This window comes from Eublepharis macularius, chromosome 12 (genome assembly GCF_028583425.1).
Source record: "Eublepharis macularius isolate TG4126 chromosome 12, MPM_Emac_v1.0, whole genome shotgun sequence".
Taxonomy (NCBI): Eukaryota; Metazoa; Chordata; class Lepidosauria; order Squamata; family Eublepharidae; genus Eublepharis; species Eublepharis macularius.
This window is the reverse complement of record NC_072801.1, coordinates 15,902,732-15,930,713: the sequence shown is the minus strand read 5'-3', so window position 1 is coordinate 15,930,713 and position 27,982 is coordinate 15,902,732. Positions and strand designations below refer to the sequence as shown.

At 44.7% G+C, this 27,982-nt stretch overlaps 1 protein-coding gene across 1 annotated transcript; it reads right to left on the bottom strand.

Moving 5' to 3' along the window:
• Window positions 1-168: 168 nt before the first annotated feature.
• On the bottom strand, window positions 169-27,982 carry TBC1D24 (TBC1 domain family member 24). Its single transcript, XM_054992721.1, has 7 exons — window positions 27,970-27,982; window positions 18,007-19,015; window positions 9,575-9,733; window positions 6,937-7,000; window positions 5,909-6,004; window positions 4,478-4,712; window positions 169-3,312 (listed from the first exon to the last, which is right to left on the bottom strand). Exons 2-7 carry the CDS (start codon window positions 18,963-18,965, stop codon window positions 3,158-3,160), a joined length of 1,668 nt encoding a protein of 555 aa, XP_054848696.1. The 5' UTR covers window positions 18,966-19,015; window positions 27,970-27,982; the 3' UTR covers window positions 169-3,157.

Here is a 27,982-nt window from a genome sequence, read left to right as displayed (position 1 = left end):
TGCAGCTTTGGGGCAACTGCAATGGGGTTACCTGCAGCCAGGCGGCCCTAAGCAAGCCCCCAGGCTCCCGACATGTGACTAAGCAGCAAACTGCTGGCCTCAGGCATGAACCTATTTAAAGAACCACCAGATAGCTGAAATCAGCAGCCATTCAGCTGTGCTGAAAGATTTAAGTTTATTTCTTGACTGTAAAAAAAAAAAATTACGTATCCACCAAAGATTCACACACATTGTTGCCATCAATGACATCAAACTGGAGAGAGAGACCAAATTATCTGACATGGTAAAGGAGCAATACAACTGTCTCCAGTGGGTTGGGTAGAGAGAAACAGACCAAACATCAGAAAACACTCTTGAGGATGGGAATCGGCACATTCACGTGTACTGATAAACCTGGGTACAATTGTCACATTGGAAAAACAACAAACATAAACACACAACAATCAATGCAGAGCAACACGCCAGAAGCAGCTGACTCCCTCTGCTAGGACAGCAGCACCAGAATACTCTTGACCCAGCTACAGGTGAGAGGGCAGCCCTTGTTCACAGTATCACACATCACCATGGCAACAATTAAGGCTAAAAAAGAAATCAAATTACAGGGGCTAAATTGGGAGACCTTTGAATGGCTGCAAGGAGAATCTCTTTCCGCTGGGAAAGAACCACCACCAGCAGGAGCTATGAATTCATTCTCATACACTCATGCCAGAGATAACGAGAGGGCAACTTTTTTTTTGTTAAAACTGAAAGCGTTCCTGTTATCGATCTTTAAACAAACGGATGTGTTGCTCTTTGCTTATGAGGAGGACGAGGGCAGCTGAGGTTCTTCAAGTGCCTTCTCAACAGAAGGGCAAGCAGCTCCCTCCGTTAACAGGGCAAGGACCTTGAGGCATTCAGCCCGGAGAATCCCAGCATTCCAGTCAACTAGTCCAGATTGAAGAAAAACCAATCTCAGAAATCATACTGACCACATCCTAGGGCAGTTCCACCCCAAGCCTCAGAACCTTAACACCTGAGACATACACCTAACAAAGCCACCTGTATGCTCAGTACCAAAAAATTCAAGGAGTCTTCGTGATTCAAAAGTAGGCGACACATCTAATACACTGTGCAGACAAACCGAGGCAGTTCCATTTCTGCCCAAGATGTGAAGCGGCATTATAAATCAGTCTTCCAAGCAAGCAGGTATTATCCTAGCCATGATTGTCTTAATCCTACTTTTTATAACCTTGGGTGAGCATCCGCTTTAGTTTTTCACAAAAGCAATACCAGCTGAAAAACAGGCATCATTGTCTGAGAGAATACTTGAAACCCGACCCAAATATTGCTGAACATGATTTGCTGGGATTTCTACTTCTTGAACATAATTCACCAAATCATGATATTCTATGACGGTTCCTGTCATGTCAAAGTCACGGTGGCATCATTCCACTCTCACACAGATGCAAAAGTGGAGGGTGGGAAGCATCCAGAATCACTGTGAATCACTCAAAAGGGTGACACTGCCACAGATTCATCTTTGCCAGCTGTCACAAACAACTGGGCTTCAGATATTGGATATTATAGGATATTGCACAGCCTGGTTCCCCCCCCCACCCCAGCACTCCCTCTTGCTGAGGCATCAAAACGAGACAGAAATTATCTTGCTTAAAATACACCTGGAGCTGTCGACTATCATCTTTATTTCCATCTAGTAAGCAACATTTGTCTATGCTTTATCCAGGAGCTGCAACACAGCTCCTGGATAATTATTGGCCTGTTTGTGAAAGAGAATCCAAACCCTCCACTTTACTATAGCTGCCAAGATAGAGGGGTATATTGAAAAATTCGCCTTTTTCATTCATTAAGCTATTCTCTCCCAAGCAGTCAAGGAAGCAGAGGACGAAGAGAAAAAATGACAGGATGCATCCAATAGAGGACACAATGAGGCCAAAAGCAGGATTTTTGCATATCTAGTGGAGAACTGCATTGAAAAGGTAAAGGAACAAGGCAAATGTTGCAAGAGGAAACTCAGATAGCCTATTGGTAAAACAGTGCCCCCTAGAGTCTCTGGAAGAACTTAGTCCTATTTGCAGGCAAAGACAAAAAAAGACCGGTATGTTTTGAACATCTTTGCTGCTAACTGCTGTGCTGAAAACCCAGGTCAGCGGTTTCACATAGTTTTCACAAGCTCCAGCCAGCAAACGTACAAAGTAGCAACTCCTCTGCTGGTGGAGCAGGGGGTGGGGCGTTCTTGTTTTGAACGCGCTGCATGGGACCTTGAGCTGCCCCGATCTGCTTTCTAAAATCACAGATGAAATGCCAGGACACATTAGGGATAGTCAGACCAGGAGCCATCGAGCAGACGGGCAGGGCCAGTGGGACACAAGCACATCGGAACAACAACCCTGACCTTATTTCAGCCACCATGGAATGTCAGATAAATTGGGCAACATCCAGCTGCAAAGCACATTCACACAGGACATGCAAACGCACAACACTTCTTCACAAGGAACAGCTTCTCAAGGACAATGGCTTGGATCCCAAGAAACATGTGCAGAGTTTTTTTTGCATACAATGAACAGGGTATGCAAGTTCCTAATTTCCCCTCCAATTTCAGCTCCAGAAAATCGACTCCTGTTAGGGAACCCTCTGGGTTGGCATGATTCACTGTGCAGTGGAAAAATATACATATATATGTGAACAATCTCTTTAAGCTCACACACAGCTTGCTTTGGATCCAAGCCCGCGGTGGAAGGAATCTGAAGCATGCTGCAAAATACAAAGCTTACACTGATGAGTCCACCTGGACACCTACAAATACTTGCCAGAAACAGAAGCCTCTCAGAGGCTAAGCTGACAGCTCTGACATGACTACACGCCCGTCTGGCAGTAGGAGAGGTCACAGACTCATTATCATAAATATCGTGATACATATCAAGACATAAAAAGTTAATGTGCTGGACAAACCCACTGAGTCCAGGAGACATTGCATATGAAGAAGTCAACAGCAAGAACGACTAGGCCCTGCGTTTTAAGGGCTCTCCTCGAAGAAACCTCTGGGTCGTTGAATAACAGGGAGCCTGCTAATTCGCATGTCCGAGTATCAGCTTGGCTCTTGCAACTGGAACTGCGCTCCTGATCATGAGGCTCAGAGTTGTGAAAATCAGCCGCCGCCTCAGCTGCACATGGTGTCGATGAAACCCCAGACCTCCAGGATAGCTATCTGGAAGCTTTCAGAGCACAACGGCTGGTTGTTGAAAGTGTTGCAGTGACTGGTCCTTCCGTGGTTCAGATCAGCATCGATGTAGAGAGCTTGCCCATCCCCGCCACCTGCATAGAGAGGACCAGAGTTGACAGACTGAAAATGCCGCAAAGCCACAGACCCTGCTTCATGTGAAGCTGCGTTACTTTGGCCATTCCAGGGATATTAATTCCATTCCTGAATTGTGTTTTTCATAACTCCTCGCTCACAGAACTGCCCCAAGGAAATAAGCATGCCCAAGTCAGATGCGTGACGGGGTGTATGACTTTCAGCAAGACCTGTGAGTGGGAGACAATATTTGCAGGAACTGACTGGGATCTGACGCAGAACCAACACCACACACACAGACAGACACAGACACACAATAGTATTACATAACAGGCAATTTACGTATGTGAGCACTCAGCTGGCAAGTCCTTTTAAAGAACACCAGATTCCAGGTCTGAGGGCATATGATGCAGCTGCCTTCCTGAAATTCATTTACGTCATTTATACCCCCATTTTGGCTACTCAACGGGCCCCCAAAATGGCGTACAAGATTCTCCCCTTCTCCATTTTAACCTCATGACAAAATCCATGAGAAGCACGTTAGGCTGAGAGCGTGGGACCAGCCCAAGGTCACCCAGCAAGCTTCCACAGCAGAATGGGGAGCTGAACAGGGGCCTCCCGTATCCTAGTCTGACACTCTACCCACTACGTCTCGCTGGTTGAATGGTCAGCTGCCCAGGAACTGTACATAAGTTCTGTAGAAGGCAGGTGGGATGTAAAAATATACAAACCAAACAAATGAAAGCTTTCAATAGCACCTCTTGCCCTGAATGACTTGGGGGATATCAATGTTCAGCAAATACTTTTGTTTCTTCCTTCTCCACAGAGGCAGAATACTCATATATGCGAAGACAGAATCTCTTGGAAGCTGTTTTCTCGCTCACTTTCTTTCACGGTCTCTCACTCACTCATTCCCACACCACTCAAATCTATGACAACTAAATCCCCCTTCATGGTTTTACAGAAGACTGGGATTTATCATGCCCTTTTAGATATCAGCCAATATTACAGTCACCCGCTTTGAACAGCCTCTTTTAGACCTACTGTGAAGACCTGTTTTTGGAAGTCCAGAAAAAGGTTTCAGACAGACTTAAATTGCTAGATATTCTCATGCTGCACAACTGCAAAGCAGCACAAACCGGATATACAATTACGCAACAAATATGCAGAAATGCTTGGGCTTACCTACAATGATGCATTCTCTGTCGCCAGCCATGAACATGGATGCTGCTTTGGAAGGCAGGTTGAAGTGCCGGGCAGAGAGGAAGGGGGAGAGGCGGTCCGAAGGATCAGAGGGGACACTACCTGAGGATGAAGGGTCGGCAACCTGAGCAATGCTGCCCCCTTGTTCGAGCCCAGTCATGGCTAGTTCTGGGTGCTTGATGACCACCCATTCATAACGCTCCACTTCGGGCACCAGCTAAAGAGAGAGGAGATAGGGTTAGCATGCATTGCTTAGTTCACCTGTAGTTCTGATTAGCTACGTGCTTGTGGGGCTCTGCCAACACAAGGACATAATTCATTCTGTGGAAATTTGTCAGTAAAATAGACACAAGTTTCATCGCTGTGCATCATATAGCTACTAAGGACAGTTGCTAGATAAGAGATAACCGCCTATACAACCGTTTTCAGATTGCCCACTTCACAGCACGTTAAGTGTTCTAGTGACAAGACCCTCTTCATTTTGAAGGGATTTTGCCTGTTTAATAACTTGGCTATAGAACCCAGTCTCCTGCCTAAATCTGAAAACATCCAAAGTACACAACTGTACAGGAAGTGGGGCATAAAATGCAGAGCAGAATGAGACAGAACACGTACTCCAAGAGAGCATCATAGTGTAACTTATCAAGCCAGAAAACCAACAGTGTAACAAGGAGGGAAAAACAAACTGAAAAGACTCTTAATAATATTCTTTGTCTAGATTTAGGAAAATTAGAGGCAGAAGGAGAGGCAAGTAGAGGACAGGCATAAATAGAAACTCATATCCTGCCTACCAACTAACCAAGTAGTGCCCAGACAAGGGCAACAGCACCCAATACTGTGCTGTTATTCTGCTTAAACTGGTACGGTTTGAAACAAAATTGTCAAGTATAGAACAATCACAAGAACTGCCCTTGTAACTAGAGACTTTACTTATTTTGAGACAGTGGGTTGGTTCCTTCCACCCCGCTCCTCACTGTGGCCTCCCACCCACCACCCCCGGTCCAGTATAATCTTTCAGTGGCCCTTTCCTCCCTCTTTTGCCAGTTGAAAAGCTGGTAAGGATGCAGCACAGTAGAGGCCCGTGAGACCGCAGGGCGGCCAAGCCACAGAAGGGGTACAAATGCAGTGCTGACTGACACATCAAACCCTGCCCTCATCAAACTGGACAGGGCTTGTTGCCCGCTTGCACACCACAGGGTAACCATGTTTTTTAAAGATCAAAAGGAAAGCAAGAGGCTTGATGTCAAACAAGAACCCTTCGGTGATTTCACTATGCCTAACGGGATGGCCAAGTTTGAGGTTAAAGCAGGAGGGCTGTGTTAGGGCCAATTCAGAAAGTCTGACCTCACGGCTGACCAGAAGAAAACAGCTGATCCTTAACAGAAGGGAGGGAATAGCGCCACAGCTTCTTACCCTGAACACAAAGCATTCTCCTGTCCCAAAGAAACTCAGCTTTCCACCTCCACGCTTGCGTTCACTCCAGTCTGTTGATAAGTAAGCACCACAGACCTACAGTGGGTAACAGAGAACAGTCAGCTCTTTGGGGGAGAGGCTCAAGCATTCCAGGGTTTAACGCTGAAAGATCAAGAGCTGCTTCACACTTCATTTTTGGGTGTACACCTCAGGGTACAAGGGGGAGGATATATGCTAGAGGTTCACTGTGGCTATGGCTCCCCTGTTGAGCATAAAACTTGGGGTCAAACCCAGGTTTGCCTTCACGATATGGTCCTCTTAGGGCAGTAACAGGGCATGGTATGGTCCTCTTAGGGCAGTAGTCTGAAATCAGTCTATTGTAATATTACCTTTGTTTGGCTGGTCATGCACTGTGTTAAAATTTTCTGCAGCTAGAAGATGACATTTATGCTCCCACCCCAAACCCTTCTAGCATATAAGCAGGGGAAACAGAGCCACTTTCTCACACTGCAGTCTTGTGCTGCTGTGGAATGTATGTCAGAGGGACAAGTCCCACCTTACGGGTCCTTCTCCTACCCAGTCGCAACCCTGCTAGAAGGCAGGGCATCAATCATGGGGGAAGAGTTTCATGGGATCTGTCCCACCCACATAGCTCTTGCATTCATATGCCTACTGCAGATTCATCCGAGTCACACCATAAGAAAGCAATAAACAGCCTCCCGATTGTCTCCCCAAATCCTTCAATGTGAAGACAATGCTACACAAACCGGAACAGCCAATGATGTTCAAAAACTGAAGATCTGCATTTCAAGGTGCAGGTGGTTTAGTGGACATGGAGAGGCAGTGATAGCGCCTTAAAACAGTGGGTGTTTGTGTAAAATATGAGAATGCAGCAGGAATTTCTCAGTTGTCCCTTCCTTTTTTACTTTAAAGCAGATTCAATAGCCAAACGGAGAGCCGTAATTAATGCCACTATGAAATTACATATTGCTGTTTAATCACAGCCGGTACGTATCCGACTGACTCACCTCTTGGTTAGTTGTCTTAATCAGAAGGAGAGTTGGCTCGTGCCCCTCGCAGTGCGAAAAGAACCTGATATGTAAACAAAGGCCTCCTTAGTGAAAATCTTCCAATGCTTATCTTAACTAGTGTAGCGTTCTCTTTAAAGGGCTTACACACCACAACATACTCTTCCGAGGCACAGCTTATCTTCTGCTTCTTGGTAGACCAAATACTGAGCCCACAGTAACCCACCTGCACTGAAGCACAACCTGTGTTTGGTAGTGCAGCATAAACACACATGAAGCTGCCTTACACTTAATCAAACGGTAGGCCCCTCAAGGTCTGCATTGTCTACTCTGATGGGCATCGTCTCTTCAGGCTCTCAGGTTGAAGTCTACTATCTGATGGAACCTGGGACCTTCCACGTGCAAACCAGATGCTCCTCAACTGAGCCACAGCCCCTCCCTTAAAGTGTGTGGCTAGCTACGATCTAGACTTAAGAGGAGAGAGGGACAGAGCTCAAACCTCTGCTTGGCCATGAAGCTCAATGGGGTGCTGCAGATGTGTTAATTCTGTTCATATCCTGCTTTTGTTCCACAGAGCTCATGATAGCATCCAGGGAGTTCCCTCAAGTGGCTCCCCCACCCAGACTCGCTCACTCTTCACATGCCTTTATTGACCTCTCAACAGGACTGCTGCAAGCATTAAAACCTTATGCATGCTATTCTGAGTTCCTTGGAGAAGAGCAGCATACAAATACAGATTTGAAATAATCCTTAAAGTAAGTACTGGAAGCCCTGGGTTCAGCTCCCGCTATGGCTGCAAACTCACAGCCCATCCTTCGGTACGGGGCATTCAAGACTCGGCTTTCCTAACACTTAATATTAGCGATTTTTCCAGTCCCTGTTTGGCTATTTGTTTCACCATCTGCACCACAGCTCCCGCAGGGGAGGAGGGAAGGATTCTCATTCCAAGGAGCTGGCTCCATTCAAGGATTTTTTTTTCTCAGACTGGGAAGGGGTTGGCAAACCAGAAAAGAGAGAAAGCTAAGAATTTTAAGAACCCGGCCATGATCAAAATAGACTGCTTCCCAGTGTATGTTTTCACACATCATTTTAGCACTTTTAGAAAGCAACGCTTGAACAGACACCTTCCTATAAACCGTATAACATCAAGACAAGTTAGTATCATCAACAGCCCAATATTACAAGTGGCTGCTGAAGGCAGGACTTGCATAAGGTTACCCAGTAAGGTTCATTATTTTATAATTATTTTTTATTTGATTTCTAGCCCGCCCGCCCTGTAAGCAGGCTCAGGGCGGGTCACAGCAGAAGATATAAAATACAGAGAATAAATAACACTTAAAACACAATAAAATCAGATTATCAACAACGTAAGTTCTAGTTCTCAAGGTAGGAGCCATTCCATTCTCCCCTACCAACCATACATGGAGGAGAAATGGGGTGGGTGGGTAAAAGTTGGTATAGTCATATTGTGACTTCACATGTGGCAGGAGGGCAGATAGATCTATTCCCCCCCCACCCCCGGATGGAAGACTGATAGGGAGGCTTATTTGATTTCATTTATGCAGAAGGGATTTGTCCTCATTCACATTTTATCTTAGGTCACTACATTGCACAGTACACCAAACTCTCAATTAATCCCCAAGGAGGGGGGAGGGGAAATTTCATGTGGGCATCACAAGCAACTATGACCAGTGTCAATCCTATTGCAGGAATGCATTATGAACACTTCCGATTAAAAGGAAAAACTAAATTAAAATATCTAGGATCGAGAGAGAGTACACTTATGAGGAACACAGATGTCTTCATTTCTAGGTCTCACCAAAACCACAAGCCTCTAGTGCGCATGCTGCAATTTGACACTGCAAGTTAAACACCATTCTCCTCTGCTAGCAGCATCCTTGCTATTTTGATTCTGTAAACGCATCATTTTATGATTGTGTTTAGTGGTTTCGTTTCCCCACATTTCCTGGCGAGTGTTTGCTTTCCTGCACTAGTGGCAAAAGCATGCTCAATTCCCTCCCCCACCACAGACTTTCTTACATTAAGCTTACCATTCTCTTCTCTACAGACGAGGTTGTATTTTGGTTTGTGCAGCATGGTTCTATGGACAAAACCAGATCAAAGAACAGAGGAGACCATACAGACTGCTAATGCACTGACATGGCCAATGTAAAACCAGCCCAAACACTCTGCTTGTGTTGATGCAGCCACGACTGGTTGTGTTAGAGCCAAGCTAGATGTTACAAGTGACATGAGTTGGCACATGGGTGCCCGACTCAACTCACTGTCACACATAACAACGTGTATGAAGTGGGTTTACTCACCTTGAAAGCACACCACTGGGCTACGGAGCACTGCGAGGGGGAGGGGGAGCTTCTGGCTTCCCTCAAGTCACAGGAAACAGCAACATGTGGGAGGGCCTGCTGGCCACATGGAACCAGAGAGAGGGACAAACTGCTCCCCCTCACCATGGCTGTTCCCGTGTCCTGACTCACATCACACGTAATGTCCAGTTTGGCTCTTAGATGAATAGGCTGCCAAGAATAAACTGTCCACATCACCAGAAAGCATGAGAAAGGGCTTATTATCTTATGGTCTTCTACCCCATTTCCATTTCGGTTTATTAAAGGCAATTCACCTGCTCAGGCTGCAGCCGTGTTCCAAGGTGGTATAAACCAACAGAGGCTGGCAAAGAGCAAATCGTTCAGGAATCCATGACCAGATGTCTCTCATCTTCTTTACATCCACAATTTCAGACTTGAAGTTCTCAGCATGAACAGCCAGGTGGACGTTCTGCCTATAAAGCAACAGAAAGCAGCGGCTGAAGAAGGACACAAGAGCAATGGGCTGAAGCAGCCACTGTTCAATTCAGGTCTCACCCCGTTGCCTGTGGTGGCAGAAAAGTACTTCCAGGTGCCTCGCGGGTAGAGAAGCAAGGACAGAGTTTCGTTTAAAACTATGCACCCTATACGACTAGCTTAGTGGTATGTAGGGGAAACTTCTCCCCACTCACCAAAAAATCAAGAGGTTGCTACCTCACAGAGACATTCTAGTCAATTTTTTAAGCAGAGAGAGAGCTGTTCCCACACTGTTTTTGCTACAGAGGGTATAACCATTGTGAAGTGCAACTGCACATGGAGTTTTCAGCGCTCCGTAAAGAGACAACAAGGGGAGGATGCTATAATGCAATGATATATGCGTATAGATAAGGTGGCGCTCTGATTCTCAACAAACCCAATTAAGATTTTTTTAAAAAAGATTCAGTATGATTTGTTATATAGATTGTAACAAATGGAACTTCGTATCTTTGTCTTAACTGTCCTAGAACAGTATTGAGCTTAGCATTATTTTAAATATGGTTAAAGAATGCAGACAGAATGCAATCTGTAAAAATGTTAAAAACATCAATGTTTAAGTTGTTTTCCTATTAAGTTTGTGGGCTTGCAAATAGCAAGATTTACAAGGCCCTCAATCAACGGGGAAAAAAACTTTCTGCCCAGTTTACAGTCCAGTAAGTTTGGTTTTGCAGTAGATCCATCCAGAAACACTTTAATTACAGTGATTTCTGGGGCATATAATGAGCAGCTGAGCTGATACAGGGTTTAATTTAAAAAAAAAATCCTTACAGACAGGGATTTAAGTGCCACCCCAAAACTTCAACATTTGCCACAGTCTGAGTGCAAACTTGACCAAGTACAAAGTCCGATGCTCTACCCCACTGTAAGAAGCCACCTACCTACAGGGCCATCTTCACGCCAGAAGAATTAAAAAACCTACAGATGTCTCACTTTGAAGCCAATTAAGCAGTCAAATGCCTTGGGTACAGAAGCATAAGCAAGTCGTGAGGCAATACAGCTGCATCTTTTCGACAGCCAAGTCCAAGCCCAGATTTTAAAGATGCAAGAGCCATGCTATGGAGCAAGCCAAGCCTTGAAGCCACTATTCTGCATGCCAGGGGAAAAGACTGAAGCAGATGGACATACAAGCACTTTACTCTACTCCCATTTTAATACTTTATGCATCTAGAGGATACCCTCTGGTAATAAGTATACAGTTTTAAACAATTATCTTTAACTTTAAGGTGATGCGTAGTGAGGAGATCCGAGAAGATCAGAGTTGTGCATTTCATGTAAAATTTCTCTCAGCCTCCAACACCTGCAAGCTTCACAACACCGGCCTGTCCCCTCTGCACTGCAAGACTGCCGTGCAACTTCTACAGAGAGGTGGTTCTTTGCCATACCATCATTATATAGGCTATGCTCAGCATACGTGTTCTGTACTAACGGTCCGTAGTAACGCCAATGATACAGTAATAAAAAACACCGTAAGGTAAAGAGATGAGAGCTCCTCCTCTGATGGAAATCCTTGGCTAGAGAACCAAGGAAATGGAGATACTTTTTCCAAGATCAGTACAGGGACAAGGTCTCCTGTTGGGACTAAGATACTGAAATGTGGCTTACAACCTTAACTTGATGTAATTTAAGAGGAAGAAGGTACAGTCCTGGCGAACTCCATCGCTGTATGTTCCTATAAGACAATCACAATGTAAGGTTCCGTGGGTGTTACAATTCCAGTTTGCGGCAGGACCTCTCAATGAAAGCAGAAACAGGACCGGAGGCCAGGATGGGAGTGATTCAGCATGATTTGGGTTCAGCCAATGTTTCTAACTTTAAGGCAGAGGCACAAGTAAAACGGAAGTAGCACCACAAACCAGTTTTCCTGAAACTCGGTATCTATTATATTTTCATCTGCCTTTCCTTCAATGAGATTCAAGGGGCACAAATGGCTCCCCCCTTTTCATTCTCACAACCGTCCTCTGATGTAGGCTAGACAGGGGTCAGTGCATGTAAAAGAGAGAGCACGCACAAGGAGTCGAAGAACAGATCACCCAGGGAGATTCACAGCTAAGTTGTGAATCTGAAATCAGGTTCTCCCCCGCTCCACCCCCAAAGTCCTATGCTCTAAACCAGGGATCCCCAACCTTTTGGCACATGGGGGCCGCATTAGAGTGCCCAGTGCCTAAAGAGGGCCACAGCTTAACTCAAAATGCAACAAAATTGCAGGGTGATAGCAGCAAATAAGCAGGTTGGAGGGCCGCACAGAAAGAGCTTGGGGGCCACAGGTGGTCCGCGGGCCGCAGGTTGGGGACCCCTGCTCTAAACCATTGTAATATAGAGACCTTAGAAAAAGTTGAAAGATCAATTCTCGAGCTATTAGTTAACACGAAGTTGTTCAGAATGTAATTAACTGAAAATCTGAGCTTCTTCTTCAGAGTGGGGCGGGGGGGGAGGGAGGCAGAAAAATCGCAAACCTTTCCCCATGCTTCACAAGGGTTACATCTGCGCTGAACGGATTCCAATCAGAGCCAGCCAACTGCCCTGTTTTTTTCTCCTATGCCTGTCTGCAGGTAGATGTGATTGCAGTAACTATGCAACAAACACAGAGTTTCCTCTTTCCACATCACTTGCTAGGAAGCAGGAGGGTTTTTTTTTGCAGAGTGAAAGACGGCAATTTTGGTTTTCATCATTCAAGGAAGGAACTCTGCAATAATGTACACATGGCCTTAGGTAGGAAAGGGGAGAGGTCCATTAGTGGACGGGCCTCTCTATGATATAACTTGAGTGCAAGGCTGGTGCTGTAGCAGAGAGGCAGACACCAAGGCCCTTCTTCTAAAGCAGTATCAAGTTGCCAGCAACATGAACCTTCAGTCAGATTGGGCGGGGGGGGGAGGGCTTTGTTTTTGTAAGAGATTATCTGCTCCAACAGCCAGCTCGGGCATTGCCAAGCACAAGGTATTTTCACCACCTCTTAATGTTCCTCTGATGTTATGTGATGCTGTTACTCAGTGATGATGATGATGAAAGACAGCCTGATGCCATACAAAGAAAGTCTTTTAGAAGGAGTCCAAGCGACAATGGGAGTCAATGAGTATTTAAATCAAAAAGAGTCCAGTAGCACCTTTAAGACTAACCAATTTTATTGTAGCATAAGCTTTCAAGAATCAAGTTCTCTTCGTCAGATGCCTGATCCAAACTGGGCAGATACAGAAGAGGAGGGGAGAAGAGAGAGAGGAAAGAAGGGGACATATCCTCTCTCTCTTCTCCCCTCCTCTTCTGTATCTGCCCAGTTTGGATCAGGCATCTGACGAAGAGAACTTGATTCTCGAAAGCTTATGCTACAATAAAATTGGTTAGTCTTAAAGGTGCTACTGGACTCTTTGATTTTGCTACTACAGACTAACACGGCTAACTCCTCTGGATCAATGAGTATTTAAGGATCCCCAACCAGGCTGCAAGGCACAGAAAGGCAGGCGTGCCAAGAAAGATACCTCACTGGTATTCTGAAGGCAAGGCTCACTCAAGGCGTGGAGGAGCATGAAGAGCCATCAAAGCAGATCTGGCTACATACCTGTCAGATGGATACTAATGGAAGGAAGTGGAGGCGGGATAGGCAAGCGGAGGGAACGGGTAAATTCAAGAGTCTCTGGAGAGTGGGTATGAGGGAGAAAGGCTGCAAACAAACAAACAGAAGTGTGTAGAAAAAATACAAGCAAGCAAAAAAAATACAAGCAAGTTAAAAACAGAGTCGAAAAAGGGGAGAGACTAAGAAAACTGTGAAGAACAATAGAATATGAAGAGTTAAGGGCCACTGCAAATGAGGAGCAGGAACATGCAAACAGTGCAGAGCTAGAACACAGGATAGGAGACAAGCCTGCTACTGGGGAGGGGAGAGAGAAGAAACTCACTTCTTTGCAAGCTCTTTACTCTCTGTTAAAAAAACAGGGCCTTAGAAAGGAGAGCTGACTTTGAACCCTAGACCTCAAAAAGCTTCCAGAAAGCATCCCTGAAGCACAGCCAAGCAGGCAAAGGCACAATGGGGCACAGAACATCTGGTAAGTGCTTCTCTTCTCCTAATTTGGTCTGAACTTTCAATCACATGCCTTCCGATAAAACGCCAAAAAGAAGATCTAAGGTGGTACTGAATGAGGCTGTTTCGTGACTCCTGGGATAAAACGCAACAGATGCCAAATCACACCTTCTGTAGGCAGAAGACCATGCTTTGAAACGGCAGCTATCTTTACCTGCCCACACAGAGCAGTTCCATGTTTGCTATCATGACACTCACTATTTGTGTCCCTTGGATTTTTATTTGCCCACATCACTAGTCTTCCCTGTAGTATACATTACATCCTAGAGAAATTCATGAGCTTGACAGCACTGCTAAGATGGCAGGACAGACGAGGCCTTTTGCAACATGTTTTTGACAGCAGGACCAGTCAAAGGTTGGCAGAAACATTCCCAACGCTTGATTCCCTCCCCCCGCCCCCCCAAAAAACTGGTGCAGCCACCCAGCATTAGCAGCAGACAGCCACGAAGAATGAAGCCAAGCGAAAAGGAGAGAGAAACCCAGTACGGAGGATTCAAACTTTTAAACCTACCTTTTGGGAGATGAAGCACTGCAAGGAAGGAGGTGCAGCAGATACAGAAGGGACAGAAGAAGGTGGCACGAAATGAGACAAAAAAAAGAAGTCAGGAAAAGATCAGCAATTTCTTACATTCCCACAGCACCAGGAAGAAGCCTATGCAGAGAGATTTGAATCAGATAAACAAATCAGAGAGTAAAAAAATAGATCCTTCTGTTCTCACCACCTTCTTCGCCATTCTACAAAACTGTCTGTTCACATTTCTTTTTCATCTCGGGGTCTTCCACAGAACAGGGTCTTGAGTTACTTGCTATTTTACCTGCTCGTTCCCCACGCAAGTTTGCCCAGATACCAGAACCACCACAGACAAATGAAGCATCAGTAGTAAATTTTGATCCTGTCCTTTCTTCAAGGAGCTCAGAACTTTGTGCGTGGGTCTTCCCTTCAGTCCTTATAAAAACCCTGCAAGGTAGGCTAGGTAGAGAAAAATCAAATAGCCCAAGATGCTACCTGACAGCTCGTGGCCACGAGGGAATTTGAAACGCAGGACTCCTGCGGCAAGACACCGTGGAACATTCTGTTGAGTGGCACAAAGAAGAGCTAATGTTCTTTCTACAATGGTTCTCCTTTAAGTCCTCCCAATCAATTAATGGGGAAACACCTGATAGCACTGAAGGTGTTCATTGCTATCCTCCAGCACTCCAAAAGTATCTATTATCTCTAATTAAAACATTTTTTCTTCATACATTCCTTACCCTGACTAAAACTCCACCAAGAAAATTCACTTTGATATCTTGCCAAGTTAACTGATAAAAGTTGTGTTCTGACGTGGTGCATTAAAAACGTTAGCAGGAATTTTAAGGAGGACTTTACACTGTATGCTATTATCAAAGTAGCTCTGTTCAAAGGCATTTCATTTTTTTAAAAAAGTTAACTGCTAAAAGGGGATCAGAGCGTGTCTTCTTGCACCATGAATAAAAGCCCATTTTCAAACAAGCGTGCACCTCAGTGTGTGAGAAACACGCATAGTTAATTTGGATGGCGCTGGGATTTATCTGAACACATCAACTCATTGGACTATTCCTATGCTGGCAAGGGCTGCCAACTGACATCTTTTTCGATCTGGACTTATTCTAGGAGCACTGCTTCTCCAAAAATAAAGAGAAGTGGGATTAATATTTAGCAACATGAGAAAGAAAGGCTGAATTAGTGTTAATGTTACTACACTGTGGCATAACACAAGAAATTCAGGCACCCTTTAAAGTATTGCTCGAGAAAAGGGCTTAGTTCTCAGGAACTCCAGCATTCCAATGAACACATTAAAGAAGAGTTTGGCTGCTAATGCTACCTTTATTTTTTTTTTTAAGTAAGAAGAAGCTACAGATGCGGGGAGGTGCCATAACTCTGGTTAGAGAAACCCTATGCACACAACCCACCCATTCCCATCCATTTTCCTGGGAAAATCTCTCCTCCCAGCAGCTCCCCATTGGTGAGGTTCCAGATATATGGAGAAAATCAGTTCTATCTTGAGCACTCAGGGCCAAACTACACAAGACAAACTGACGTATGTCAAGTTCTTGCAAGTTTACCTGGATCATGTAGTCGGCAGCAGGACGGGAGGGAAAGGGTCAGCGAGGGGAGCCCGAAGCTACCAGGCAGCTAGCAGCAGCAGAAAGAGCTGCGGAGGCTCTCACTGCCGCCACTGCTAAACTCAACCATCCCTTCTCACCAAGAAGGACACTCCTCTCCCTCTCTGTGAGACGGGATGGTTGAGGTTAGCAGCAGCGGCAGCAGCAGCTCCTTCTGTTGCTAGCAGCCTGGTAGCTTCGGGCTCCCCTCGCTGACTCTTTCCCTCCTGTCCTGTCCTACACTACCCAGGTAAACTTGTGAGAACCTGACACATGTCAGGTGTGTAGTTTAGCCCTCAATCAGTTGGCAAACTTGACTCCCTCACCTTTGCTCAAAGCGACAACCTTCCAAGAGTGGCTATGATTTAAGGGGAGGAAGAAGAGAGTGCACCAGGGCCTTGGCAACTATCATTGTTCCCAAGATCAGCAGCTGACAAGGAACAGTTGCCCTGTCAAAAAAATTGCTTGCAACCCATTAAATATGTTATTAACTGGACCTTTACTAAATCTTAAATGCTAGCAGCATGCTGACTGTAGCGCAACTTTCTACAGTTAGTGTGGGGGACTGAGTGAATGGACAGAGCTCTCTCCAGGAACGGAGACGGCCAACCTCAATTCCACTCGTCAGGCAGTACAATGTTTCTTGATTAGCCATGACTGGTATGAACACCAGCAGCATGCCTGGGGCTGGCCAACAGAAGACAACCTGCGGGTTGTAACTCCAGCCTTTGGCTTTAAGCTCAAACCATCTGGCTAGAAAAATGTAAGACTTGGGCATGCCTGCCCATGCCCTGGCAAATGTCACTAGCAAGAATCCTGGCAAGCCGTGCTCCCTAAAATACAGGGAAGGCTATTTCCCTTCATATCCAAATTCTTCAATTCCAGTAATGGTTAAACAAGAGGTTAATGGTGCTGTGAAGCTTCATGAAGGAAACAAGGAAACATTCCCACCAGTGAAAAAGAGGGGCGTGGGCAGATGCACGCACAAGTCTCACGCCAGCTTAAACCACCACTAGGGGTCTACTTACACAGAAGCAGCAAGTTCCCACACCACTTCTCAGCCAGTGGTCTTGTCCTTATTTCTACTACAAGAAAGTGGAATACATTCAACACTGATGCAGCCCTTCAACACATTAAACCCTTCTCCACCCTCCCAAGAATCTTTAAGACGTTCAAAAATGCTTGCAACCTGATCCTACCACCCCATTGGAATGTCTTACAAAACATACTTTGGTCAAACGGCTCTTGCAAATTCCCCAAACTATATTTTTAGCCCCCTCCCCTTGTTTTACCAGTTCTTCTCTCTCTCTTTTATTTTTTTTACTTACACTGGTCTTTTTAGAGAATAAGCTTTGAGGGCAGGAATCTGTCTGGTTGGTATATTTTACACAATGCACCCTGAATTTAGAAGCTTAATATCATAATGCATTTCACTACTGACTGTATATGGTATTCACTCTGCAGAGCCTCAATTTATTGACAAAGTTCTACAGCATTCTTGCCATCTTAGATACAGACTCTTTTGCAGTAAGCACTTCTGTACAGCAAAGTTGATTTTAGTTCTTTTTAAAGTGAAGCGGAGAGTGCTAGCTTTACAAAAAGGCAATCCCCAACAACATTAAGACAAAAGTAGTTTTCTATCTTGAATCTGAGAAATTCTAACCTGAAAATTTGCCTGTGTTACCTTGTAAACAACCATTTCCTTGAACACGCAAGACTCTCTTCCCAAAAGGGAAGTTAAGAGAAAAAGAACACATCTCTCTCTGCCACTCCAGTTCTCCTAACAAGTTGGACAAATTTGTATAATTCTGTGTTGCAAAGTATGACAGGTAAGAACCAGAGTTTGCTCTGGTATACTTTGAAGAAATTGCAAACCTTCAATTACTCCAAACATTCAATCATCTAACATGCACATATGTACACTTAACTCTCAATTGCATGGTGTACCAGCTTTTGTGAAAGGGAGCTCTATCCCAGCAACAAAACACTCTTCTGGGACATGTACAGATTCCCCATTACCTCTTCTGCTTGACAGTTATGCCTTTCTGCTGAAGAGCCTTCTCATTTGCCATCTGCAGAAGATGGATCTCCTTGCGTGAGAAGAGCCGGATGGCAAAGGCTTTCTCTAGCAGTTTCTCAGGAGGCACCGACTTGGCAATGTCCCTAACAAAAGCTCGGATATCCTGCTGCACATTGTCCGACTCCATAGTCTGCCCGATTCTCACTTTGTGGAAGAATTTCAGAAGGGCCAGGGCGACACGGTAAAGCACCTTGTAGCCTTCCACCAAGAACACGTCAAACACTCGTGCAATGTAAGTCATGGGTAGCTCTCCAAAGAGCCACCGCTGCCAGTCAGAGTATACTTCCAGCACATCCTCAGACACTGCAACCATTAGTTTATGAGCTGCCTGACAGTATTTGTTCACCAGATCCCCAAAAGTCATACAAGAGGACTCAAAAGCCAAGAAAGTTTGGTCAATGAGGTGCTTGGAGGAATCATTGCAAGCCAGGATTCGGCAAACTTTTTCAAAGCACTCCGCCTCATCCCTGCTGTAATGGAGGAGGAGGGCCACCACTGATGGCAAAGCTGGGCAGAATGATATATCCGGGAACTGGCTCGCAATGCAGGAGATTATCTTCCTCACTGCCCCGACACCCTCTGCGTTCAGGCAGTAAGTGGGAACTAAGCTGTCGTCCACAAATTCGGGCAGTGGAAGGGCACTGCTGGTACGCTTGCCCACAATCTTCACCACAATGTCTCGGTAGACGTTGGCATCTGGTGTCACTGTACGGCAAGGAATATTACTGATCAGTTTGTGGTATACTTTGGCTCTTAAAGAATGGTTCTTGGCCCAATAACCCTGCCGAGCCAGTTGCTTCAGATCCTGGAATTCTGTGCTGGTCAATTCTTTTGAGTCCTGGTCCTGGATAGAAGCATCCATCTTATCCCAATCTATGAAACGGCTATATTCACCCATGGCTGCTGTGGGTCTTTGCAAGGTAACATACACACACTTTGCTTTGGCCCCTGGAAGAAGAAGGCACAAATGGTTATTTGTGTTTTATTTGTACTCCAGAAATATACACAACATCTGTGCATACAGGTTTAGTTTAGCTTGCATGCAGACAGCAGATCTGTGACCAATGAAAGACTCTGCATATTTATAGCCTGGATTTTTGCATTTCCTCTGTGCGAACAACGTTGCCCTAGCACCAGGAAGGTTGGTCTGTCCTACATGAAGCTTCAAGTGTTCTGAAGAGCCACTAGTGAGAGTCAGATTTTTATGGAAGGGAATTTGTTTTTCTCCAGCTGCTACACTTGTATAGTGTAGATGGTTTGCGAGTCTTTGGGCACCTTTATGCCAAGATGCAGAAATCTTCACAAACAGGTAAAGCACACGGCCGAGAGAAATCACCGCAGCGCTTTAAAAGGAATATGCCTGCATGCTAACAGGTTTCGCTACGCATCCTGATAACAGATGCTGTTTTCTCACCTCAGGACATATCCGGCTCTGTTAATCAATGAGATCTAATGGAGCGCTGTTGGTGTTTCTACAATCGAATTCCTCCTGCACCAGAAGACAGTTCAATGGATTCCCCTAATGAGGTTAAACGCAGTTTGATATCTCCCTATGGATTGCCCTCGGCTCTCTTGACGCCGCCGCTACATGCCACTCTCAGCACTTGAACTTGGCTACTGGAATGCCCGAATACTAATCAATAAGATATATTGGGTGACAATTGTTCCACTTTCCATCTCCCTTCGGGTATAGTTTTATTTTTTAAGCATCCTAATAATGATACCTCACTGTGCTACTGCAAGGCCAAGACTTAAAGGACTTTTCTTGATAAAATATTCTATACAAACAAACCTAGTAAGGGTCTATGTCATTCTGGCTACAAGGCCTGGACAGTATTCATAGGTCAAAATCCTTGTTACAACACAGCAGGGGATAAAACCCCAGTAAAACAGCAACTCCTGTGACTTGTGCCATATAAGAATAATTCTTGAAGAGACATAAGCATTACTTTCATGGTGCAGTGATGAGAATCAGAGGCACTGCAGAGAATATGCTCACGGTGGGTTGCAAAATACTACCCTACTTCTTGCATAAGAGTACTCAGCAGCACCAGGGGAACAATAAGATCCATTAGCAAACCAAGCAGAACTAGACTTTATCTAGCAACTGAGGTGGCATGGGAAAGAAAGTCCCGTCCCTACCAACAAGAAGGAAAAATAGATCATGAGCTGATCTGACCTGTAATGGCACGGCCAAGCCAAAAGCAGCACACAGCAAAGAGCACTCTAAGAGTCTTGTATTAAAAGCCTTCAAAAGACAGCGTTAATAAAATGCTGTGTATCTTCAGTATCCGTGGCAGCAAGTGCAGGATGCATTTAATTAAAAGCTGGCTGTGTAGAACTATCAGGAGCTCTCCAGCGATCCCATCAGATAATGCAGCATGGGAAGAAGTTTTTTTTTAAAAAACCACTATTCTCCAGGGAGTAAAATGTAATTTGCAAAAGAAAAAAATATCACTCAACACTGATTTAGCAACCCAGACGAGCTAAAAATACCATCCAATCTTCAGCCGAAATTATTTAAGCATCAGTATCCCTTTGGGATTTTTGATTTAATAAAATAACGTGTTAAATTACTTCCTCATTCAAGGCACAAGAAGCCTTACTTAATGATGCAGTTTAAGATACTGGTTCTTACATTTAAAGCCCTTCATGACCTGGGAGCCGCATAACTTATGGATCACTTCTGCCTATATGAATCCCTGTAACGGTTATTTTCCTTGTGACAACATCTTGCCGTCCCATCTCCAAAACCAGTTACAGAGCCAGTTTGGTGTAGGAGTTGAGTAGCAGGTCTCTAATCTGGAGAACCAGGTTTGACTCCCCACTGCTCCACCTGAACCCAGCTGGGAGCCCTTGGGTCAGTCACAGCTTCTCGGAGCTCTCTCAGCCCCACCCACTCTTTCAACAGGAAAGAAGAGACATTAAGAATGAATAGAGCATGGTTTCCAGTCCTGAAAAACACCAGGCTAACAAAATACTCTATACCCGACAATAACCCTGCAGAGAAGATTAGCATATCAAGCACCAATCCATATGCAAAAGAACCTCCTCAGGATACAGTGAAGCCTCCCGCCATTAGCATTCCACACCCTGGGAAACTCTTACAGAATGACTCAGCCCAACCCTACCTTCCTGAGTAGATATAAATTACCTGCCAACATCTTTTCCACACTGAGACACTGAGAGATCTCTGTCTTTTGGTGCTACACCTCTGAAGATGCCAGTCACAGCTGCTGGCGAAACGTCAGGAACTACAACGCCAAGACCATGGCAATACAGCCCGGAAAACCCACAACAACCATCAATAATAACATGCTTTGTAAACCACTCTAACTGGGTGTTAAGTTGTCCTGAGGAGTGATATATAAATCGAATGTTGTTATTATTACAACTTTTTAAAAAACTTGTTTGCAGGTTCTCTCGGCATTTGCTCCAGCCTTCTGGAATGGTCTTCCACTGGAAGTTGGAAGCCCTACCTTCTAAAAGCCAGTAATGCGCTGCCTAATTAACATCAGCAGACTCTCAGTTATGCTCTGTTGGGAAACTCATTTTTTTTTAATTAAACTGTTTATCGTAAAATGGTTCTAACGTAAGTTATTTTTTAAATTACATGAGCTGCCCTGGGCAACTGTTCTTTGGGAGGGGGGCTAATTATGTAGGTAGTTAAAATATGTGATACTCATCCAAACAATGAGTATAAAATGTTATTTGAAGGACCATGGAAAAATAATAACAACAACATTCGATTTATATATCGCTTTTCAGGATGACTTAACACCCACTCAGAGCAGTTTACAAAGTATGTTATTATCATCCTCACAACAAAACACCCTGTGAGGTGGGTGGGACTGAGAGATCTCCGGAGAGCTGTGACTGGCCCAAGGTCACCCAGCTGGCTTCAAGTGGAGGAGTGAGGAATCAAACCCGGTTCTCCAGATTACAGTCCTCCTGTGCTCTTAAACACTCCACCAAACTGGCTCCTTTAGAGGAGTCAAATCAAATATCAATGTCAAGCCAGAACACTGGGTTTTCCCCCTGAGTTATTTTTTCCAACAATCAGCAATATATACAAAAAATTTTTTTTAAAGTATTTTGACTAAGTACCTGAAAAGAAACTAACACGGCAATCCTAAGCAGAGTCACTCCACTTTAAAGCCCATCAAAATCAATGGGCTTAGACTGGAGTAACTGCTTAGGATTGCACTGTAAGTCACGTAAACCTCTGCTGAATAAGTTTTGTATGTGGGGTGACACTACAGAAATGACTCTCGCCATGACCACACCTGGCCTATCCTCTGAAAGGAAGGGAGCTCAGCATGTCGCCTCTGAAGATGAGCTCCAAGGTTCACATGGGAATAACCTTTAAAGCTCTAAGTGGCTTAGCACCTGCTTAGAACCGGTACTCCGAGATGCGCCTAGAAACAAACCAAAAGCCAGCAAGGCTCTTTTAGTAGCATGTTGCTACTGCATAATGATACCCTCGCTGTCTACTCGCCACCACACACAGCCAGGAAGCCCAAGCACTGGCTGAGCTAGTCTTCCTTTCCCAAAGGGTAAAGCTATTGCTGTATAGTGTAGACTGTAAGCAGGTGTAAGCACTCATCTGCTATGGCCATGGGTCTTGGGCAAGCACAGCCAAACTCAAGACAATTCATAATTAAGACAATTCTCTATGCTATTGTTTGGAGGACTGGGAATCACACTCCACATTCAGTTCCTCTCATGTCCTGGGCCAATTCTTTCCCTCATTTATGGACTGTTCTGCTCTTAGAGCAGAACCACAAGTGACAAAAGGCACAGATTGGACACTTGTCTGCTTCCCTCAAGTTTTGATGGGAAATGTAGGCAGCTTGGCGGAATGTTGGACAAGTGACAGTTGAAAAGTCCATTGGACAGCAGTCGGAGAGCCAAGCTGCAAGACCAGGACGCCTACATTTCCCATCAAAACTTGAGGGAAGCTGACAAGTGTCCAATCTGTGCCTTTTGTCACTTGTGGTTCTGCTCTTAGTTTACTGTTTGGACAGTGTGATTAACACTGACCTGTGAACCAAGTCTGCAAACCCTGGGGCGGGGAGGTGAAATGAAGCACTATCCACAGTACAGCCAATTCTGAAAACACAAAGAACAGAGCAACTTGGGGGTGTCCCATGTGGCAATTCTATCTTCCGATTATATCTTCTAAACTAAACTGTCATTTCTGCTGCCCACAAGTACTGAAAATGGTCTCTTTACAGATTCACATCCCCATACAGGCTCTTTCTCTCCTCCACCAACTGTTCCCCAAATGCCATTTTCCCTCCTGCTTTCCCAAAAGAAGAGTCCCTGTGCGTCTCATTTCTGCTAGGGCTTGTAGGAGATATACAGAAATCCTATATACATGTTTTGAAATAGCTGTACTCATAGTTCTAGCTTCATCAGGAAGAAGCAAAGGTGGGTAATTTAAGTGGGCAGCTGCTATCCACTCAAAAGACTCACCATCACAAAACCACCTTCCATCCTTCATAATCACAGCACAGCAACCTTTATTGGCATAAATAATACAGACATATAATCAAGAAAAACAGCTCAGGCATCATCTGCAGAGGCAGGCAGGCAACCCTGAAAACTCCTTCTGCACAACTGCACCTTTGCAAGCCTTAAAGGCAAATGTAATATTTTTATTAGTCTTCCCTGTGCATTCAGGGTAACATAAAGTCAGATTTAATATATTTAGGGTGCATATGTGCACGCTGATTCTCCTCCCCCAACTTTTTAAGGATAGCAGCTTGGTGACCACTGTATGCTCTACAGCCATAAGAGCATAATGAACAGAAATTAACCTAATCATATCATTGCAGAAATGGTCCACCTTGCTTGGAAATTTGACTTTAGAGGTGTGCTGATATTTTTAAACATTTGTTGATTCTCAAGGACCGTTAAAACCTTCTGTCAGGTTACAGGTTCCTCAGGAGGAACTTGGAATAACTTCATATTACATTACCAGCAGCAGCCATGAAAACTCTCTAAGTGCCAATGTTGCAAGAACAATGCAAATAGCCTCAGAACTGAGTACTTGTGATCTCATGAAGTATTCTATCTGGCACAGAGGCATCCTTTCGTCTTTATTTGTGCAAAGCCGACACAAGCCATGCTCTGGAACAAGAGAAGGCAGAAACAAACTAAAAGAATGAGTATAACTTGCATATAAAAAAAGTAGTTACCAGTAGTTTAAGATGAGCCTCGTAAAAGACAAAGCATGTATGCAGCAAGGGGTGCTAAATCACCGCACTTAAATTCTGGGCTGGGAAGCTTCCAGGGAAGTGGACTGCCTGGCCTCCTAAAAATTATATGGAGTGGAGGAGTATTTTCCAGCACTGGGTAAATTACTACAGTTCAGCTAGTTTGACAAGCATTTCAACACCCAAAAGTTTGCCCTCTTAATACATACCTGTTCAGTTCTTACAGCCCTCAACTCTTGTCTCTTCTCCCCACCATCCAGCGTTAGGCAAAGCTTTTATCCAGCAGTTACAAGAAATCATGACTTAATTGCTAACTCATGGTTTGAATCAGATTTTAATTACAGACTCATGATTGTTTAGGAGAAAGCTCAAGGCGAACCACATCCATGCAGAAGCTACACAACAAGTACCAGAAGTCACTGGAGTTTCTTAGGACCAAGAAGCACTCTATTTTTGGATCACCTTGGATTATGTCACAGCATGTCAAAAGAAATCTCAACAGCAGCACTAGAAGTGGCAGAGAGGCTATTCAGAGCTCTGGCCTTAAACCACAGCAACGGCTACTGGTTATTTCATCTTCACTAATGGAGCACATTACAACCCACCAGATGAATGTAAACAAGCACTTGAGGTTCAAGAGGGTGCTTGTCAATTGTGTTTGTATAACAACCACTGTGCAACTCTGAACCATTCAGGTTGCTTAGAGTATCAACATCAACTTTTGCTGATAAGAAATATCAGTAACACCTTCACTTTAGATTTCACAGCAGATCCAAAAGATATCATCCCCCCAAAGGCAACATAGTCACTAACAGCAGCTTTTTAAAAATTACATGATTCTACAAAATTACATGATTCTACAAAATAACAAATTAACAGGGCCAGACTAGTACCCAGAAACAGTCTGCTCCAGGACAAACCTAAAGGAACTAACAACAGAACACCACTGGTTGTCACCTATAGCTCCCAGCTCAAACCCATCCAACGTATCATCAGTGAGCTACAACCCATCCTGGAAAATGATACCTCTCTCTCAGAAGCCCTGGGTGGAAGACCTTTCCTTGCCTACAGACAGCCCCCCAATCTTAAACGACTTCTCACTTACAATCATGAATTGGCCAGCAGAGTCACCAGCACAGGGACCAGGCCCTGCAACAGACCCAGATGCCAGCTCTGCCCCTATATCTACCCAGGGAATACAATTACAGGACCCAATGGCATCAACTACACTGTCTCTGGCTCTTACAGCTGCTCATCCTCCAATCTGATATATGCCCTCATGTGCCAACAATGTCCTTCTGCTCTGTACATTGGACAAACCAGCCAACGATGGTTGTTGGGGGTTTTCCGGGCTGTCTTGCCGTGGTCTTGGCATTGTAGTTCCTGACGTTTCGCCAGCAGCTGTGGCTGGCATCTTCAGAGGTGTAGCACCAAAAGATAGAGATGGAGAACCAGCCAACCTCTACGCAAAAGAATAAATGGACACAAATCTGACATTAGAAATGGAAATGTCCAAAAACCAGTGGGAGAACACTTCAATCTACCAGGACATTCCACCAAAGACTTAAAGGTCGCTGTGGTTCAACAGAAACCTTTCAAAACCAAAATCCAACGGGAGGCTGCTGAATTGGAATTCATATGCAAATTTGACTCTGTCAAGCGGGGACTGAATAGAGACTATGAATGGTTATCACATTACCACAGGTAACAGATTCTCTTTACAGAGGCATGATCTGGGGGAGCCCAGTGACGCCTGGTGTGGGCTTTCGGGGACCACAATTCTCTTTGTCAGATACAACTGGCAGGGAGAGCTGTGGTTACCGAAGGCTTATACTACATAGGAATTGGACACCTTCACTGCTACAAACTGACTGCACACCAAAAGGAGATGTTTACATTTCCAAGCAAAGGAATGTTTTGATTGCCTCTATGCTAATTGCATTCTGCCTTCTTGTGATTTATGACCCCTCCCTTTTCTCTCTCTTTCCCCCTCCTCTTCTGTATCTGCCCAGTTTTGATCAGGCATCTGATGAAGAGAACTTGATTCTCGAAAGCTTATGCTATAATAAAATTGGTTAGTCTTAAAGGTGCTACTGGACTCTTTTTGATTTTACAAAATATTAATGTCTCTTAAGTGATCAGCTCATTCAACAATATTTTGTGGGTCATCATTACAGCAGACTCTCTTTAGACAATACGAGGCTTTCTGGGAAGAGTCTATTATCAAAACATAGGCATAGGGTTGCTGATTTAAGCCTTTTGTTTGAAAACTTTAAAATTCACTTTAAAGCATCATGCAAGAGGAAGAAAAAGTTACTCAAGTGATGGGGGTTCTTGGCCTGAAGAAGCAGAGTCTAACTCACTTAAATAAGCTTTCCTTATTCTTTAAGTTGTTGCAGGATTTCTTTTGAGTGTTGCTGTGATGGACTAATTGAACTCTCTCTTCAGAAACAATTCCAGAGGGTTAGCCATGTTCATCTGCAAAGCGGAGCAGGAGTCTGGCGGTACTTCAAAGACTACCAAATTATCTTATTCCAGTATAAGCTTTCCACAAGTTCAACTCATTTCATCAACAGTTTAATAAAGAAGACCTCCTTACTTCTTTCTTACATCATTTTAAGCCAAAGCTTTATTATATTTCACCCTAAGCTTCTGATGAATTAAACCTCACCTCATCAGTTGAAGCAAGAGCTAACTCAGCAAAGCTTACCTGGAAATAAAATTTCACCAACTTTTAAGATGAGCCACAAAAACGGCCATTTTGCTTCTGTTCTCAGCTCACAACAAAACCCTGAAGCACCACCTTCCCTTAGAGGAAGAGGAGCTGCAGTGTAAACTGAGGAGAGGCACCTTCCAACCTCTATTCAGCATACCACAACAGCCAATACTCACACATTCTCGGCTGAACCTACCTCACAAGGCTGTTGTGAAAGCCCAAACAAGAGGAAATTATTTTAAAATAAAAAATGAGAGAAATCCAGGAGTGCCTGAAAGACTAATACGAATTATGAAAAGGCATGCATGAAAAAGGGAGAAAATACTCTAGAGAGCCATCCTGGAGTAATAGCTAGAGTGTGGGATTAGGCTGCGGCAGACCTGGGTTTGAATTGCCCACTCAGCCATGAAAACGCACCACAAGAGTGACTTTGGGCCAGGTACACATTCCCAGCCTAACTTACCTCAATGGTAGTCGTGTTAGTCTGTTTGTAGCAGCAGAAAAGAGCAAGAGCCTAGTAGCGCGTGTAAGACTAACAATTTGTGGTAGGGTAGGAGCTTTCATGAGTCACAGCTCACTTCTTCGGGTATCTTCGGCTGAAGAAGTGACCTGTGACTCACGAAAGCTCCTACCCGACCACAAACTGTGTTAGTCTTACAGGTGTTACTGGACTCTTGCTCTTTTCTACTGCTACCTCAAAGGGTTGTTGTGAGGACAGAGGAGAATGCTGCAAGGTGCTCTGGGCTCCCACTGGGGAGAAAGGCGGGGTACAAATGCAGTGAATACATATAACTGACCTCCACAAAGCCCCTCAAGCGGGGCTCCTTCCCTCTCCCCCCAGCCCCCTGCATCCGTCCCCTCACCGTCGCCCCCCAACCAACCGGGACAGCGGACATTGCTCGAGCGCCCCCCACAGGCGACACGCGCCCCCGCCCACTCGCGTCGCTCCCGCCCGGCCCTCTTACCCTCAGGCCCGGC

What these genes read in the sequence shown, in the direction of transcription:
- TBC1D24 (XM_054992721.1), bottom strand. Translation starts at nt 18,965, where the DNA reads ATGGGTGAATATAGCCGTTTCATAGATTGGGATAAGATGGATGCTTCT. An exon ending in CACGGCTGCAGCCTGAGCAG is followed by an intron (nt 7,001 to 9,574) that starts GTGAATTGCCTT and finishes TTTACATATCAG; the next exon opens with GTTCTTTTCGCACTGCGAGG. An exon ending in TTAAGACAACTAACCAAGAG is followed by an intron (nt 6,005 to 6,936) that starts GTGAGTCAGTCG and finishes TACCCACTGTAG; the next exon opens with GTCTGTGGTGCTTACTTATC.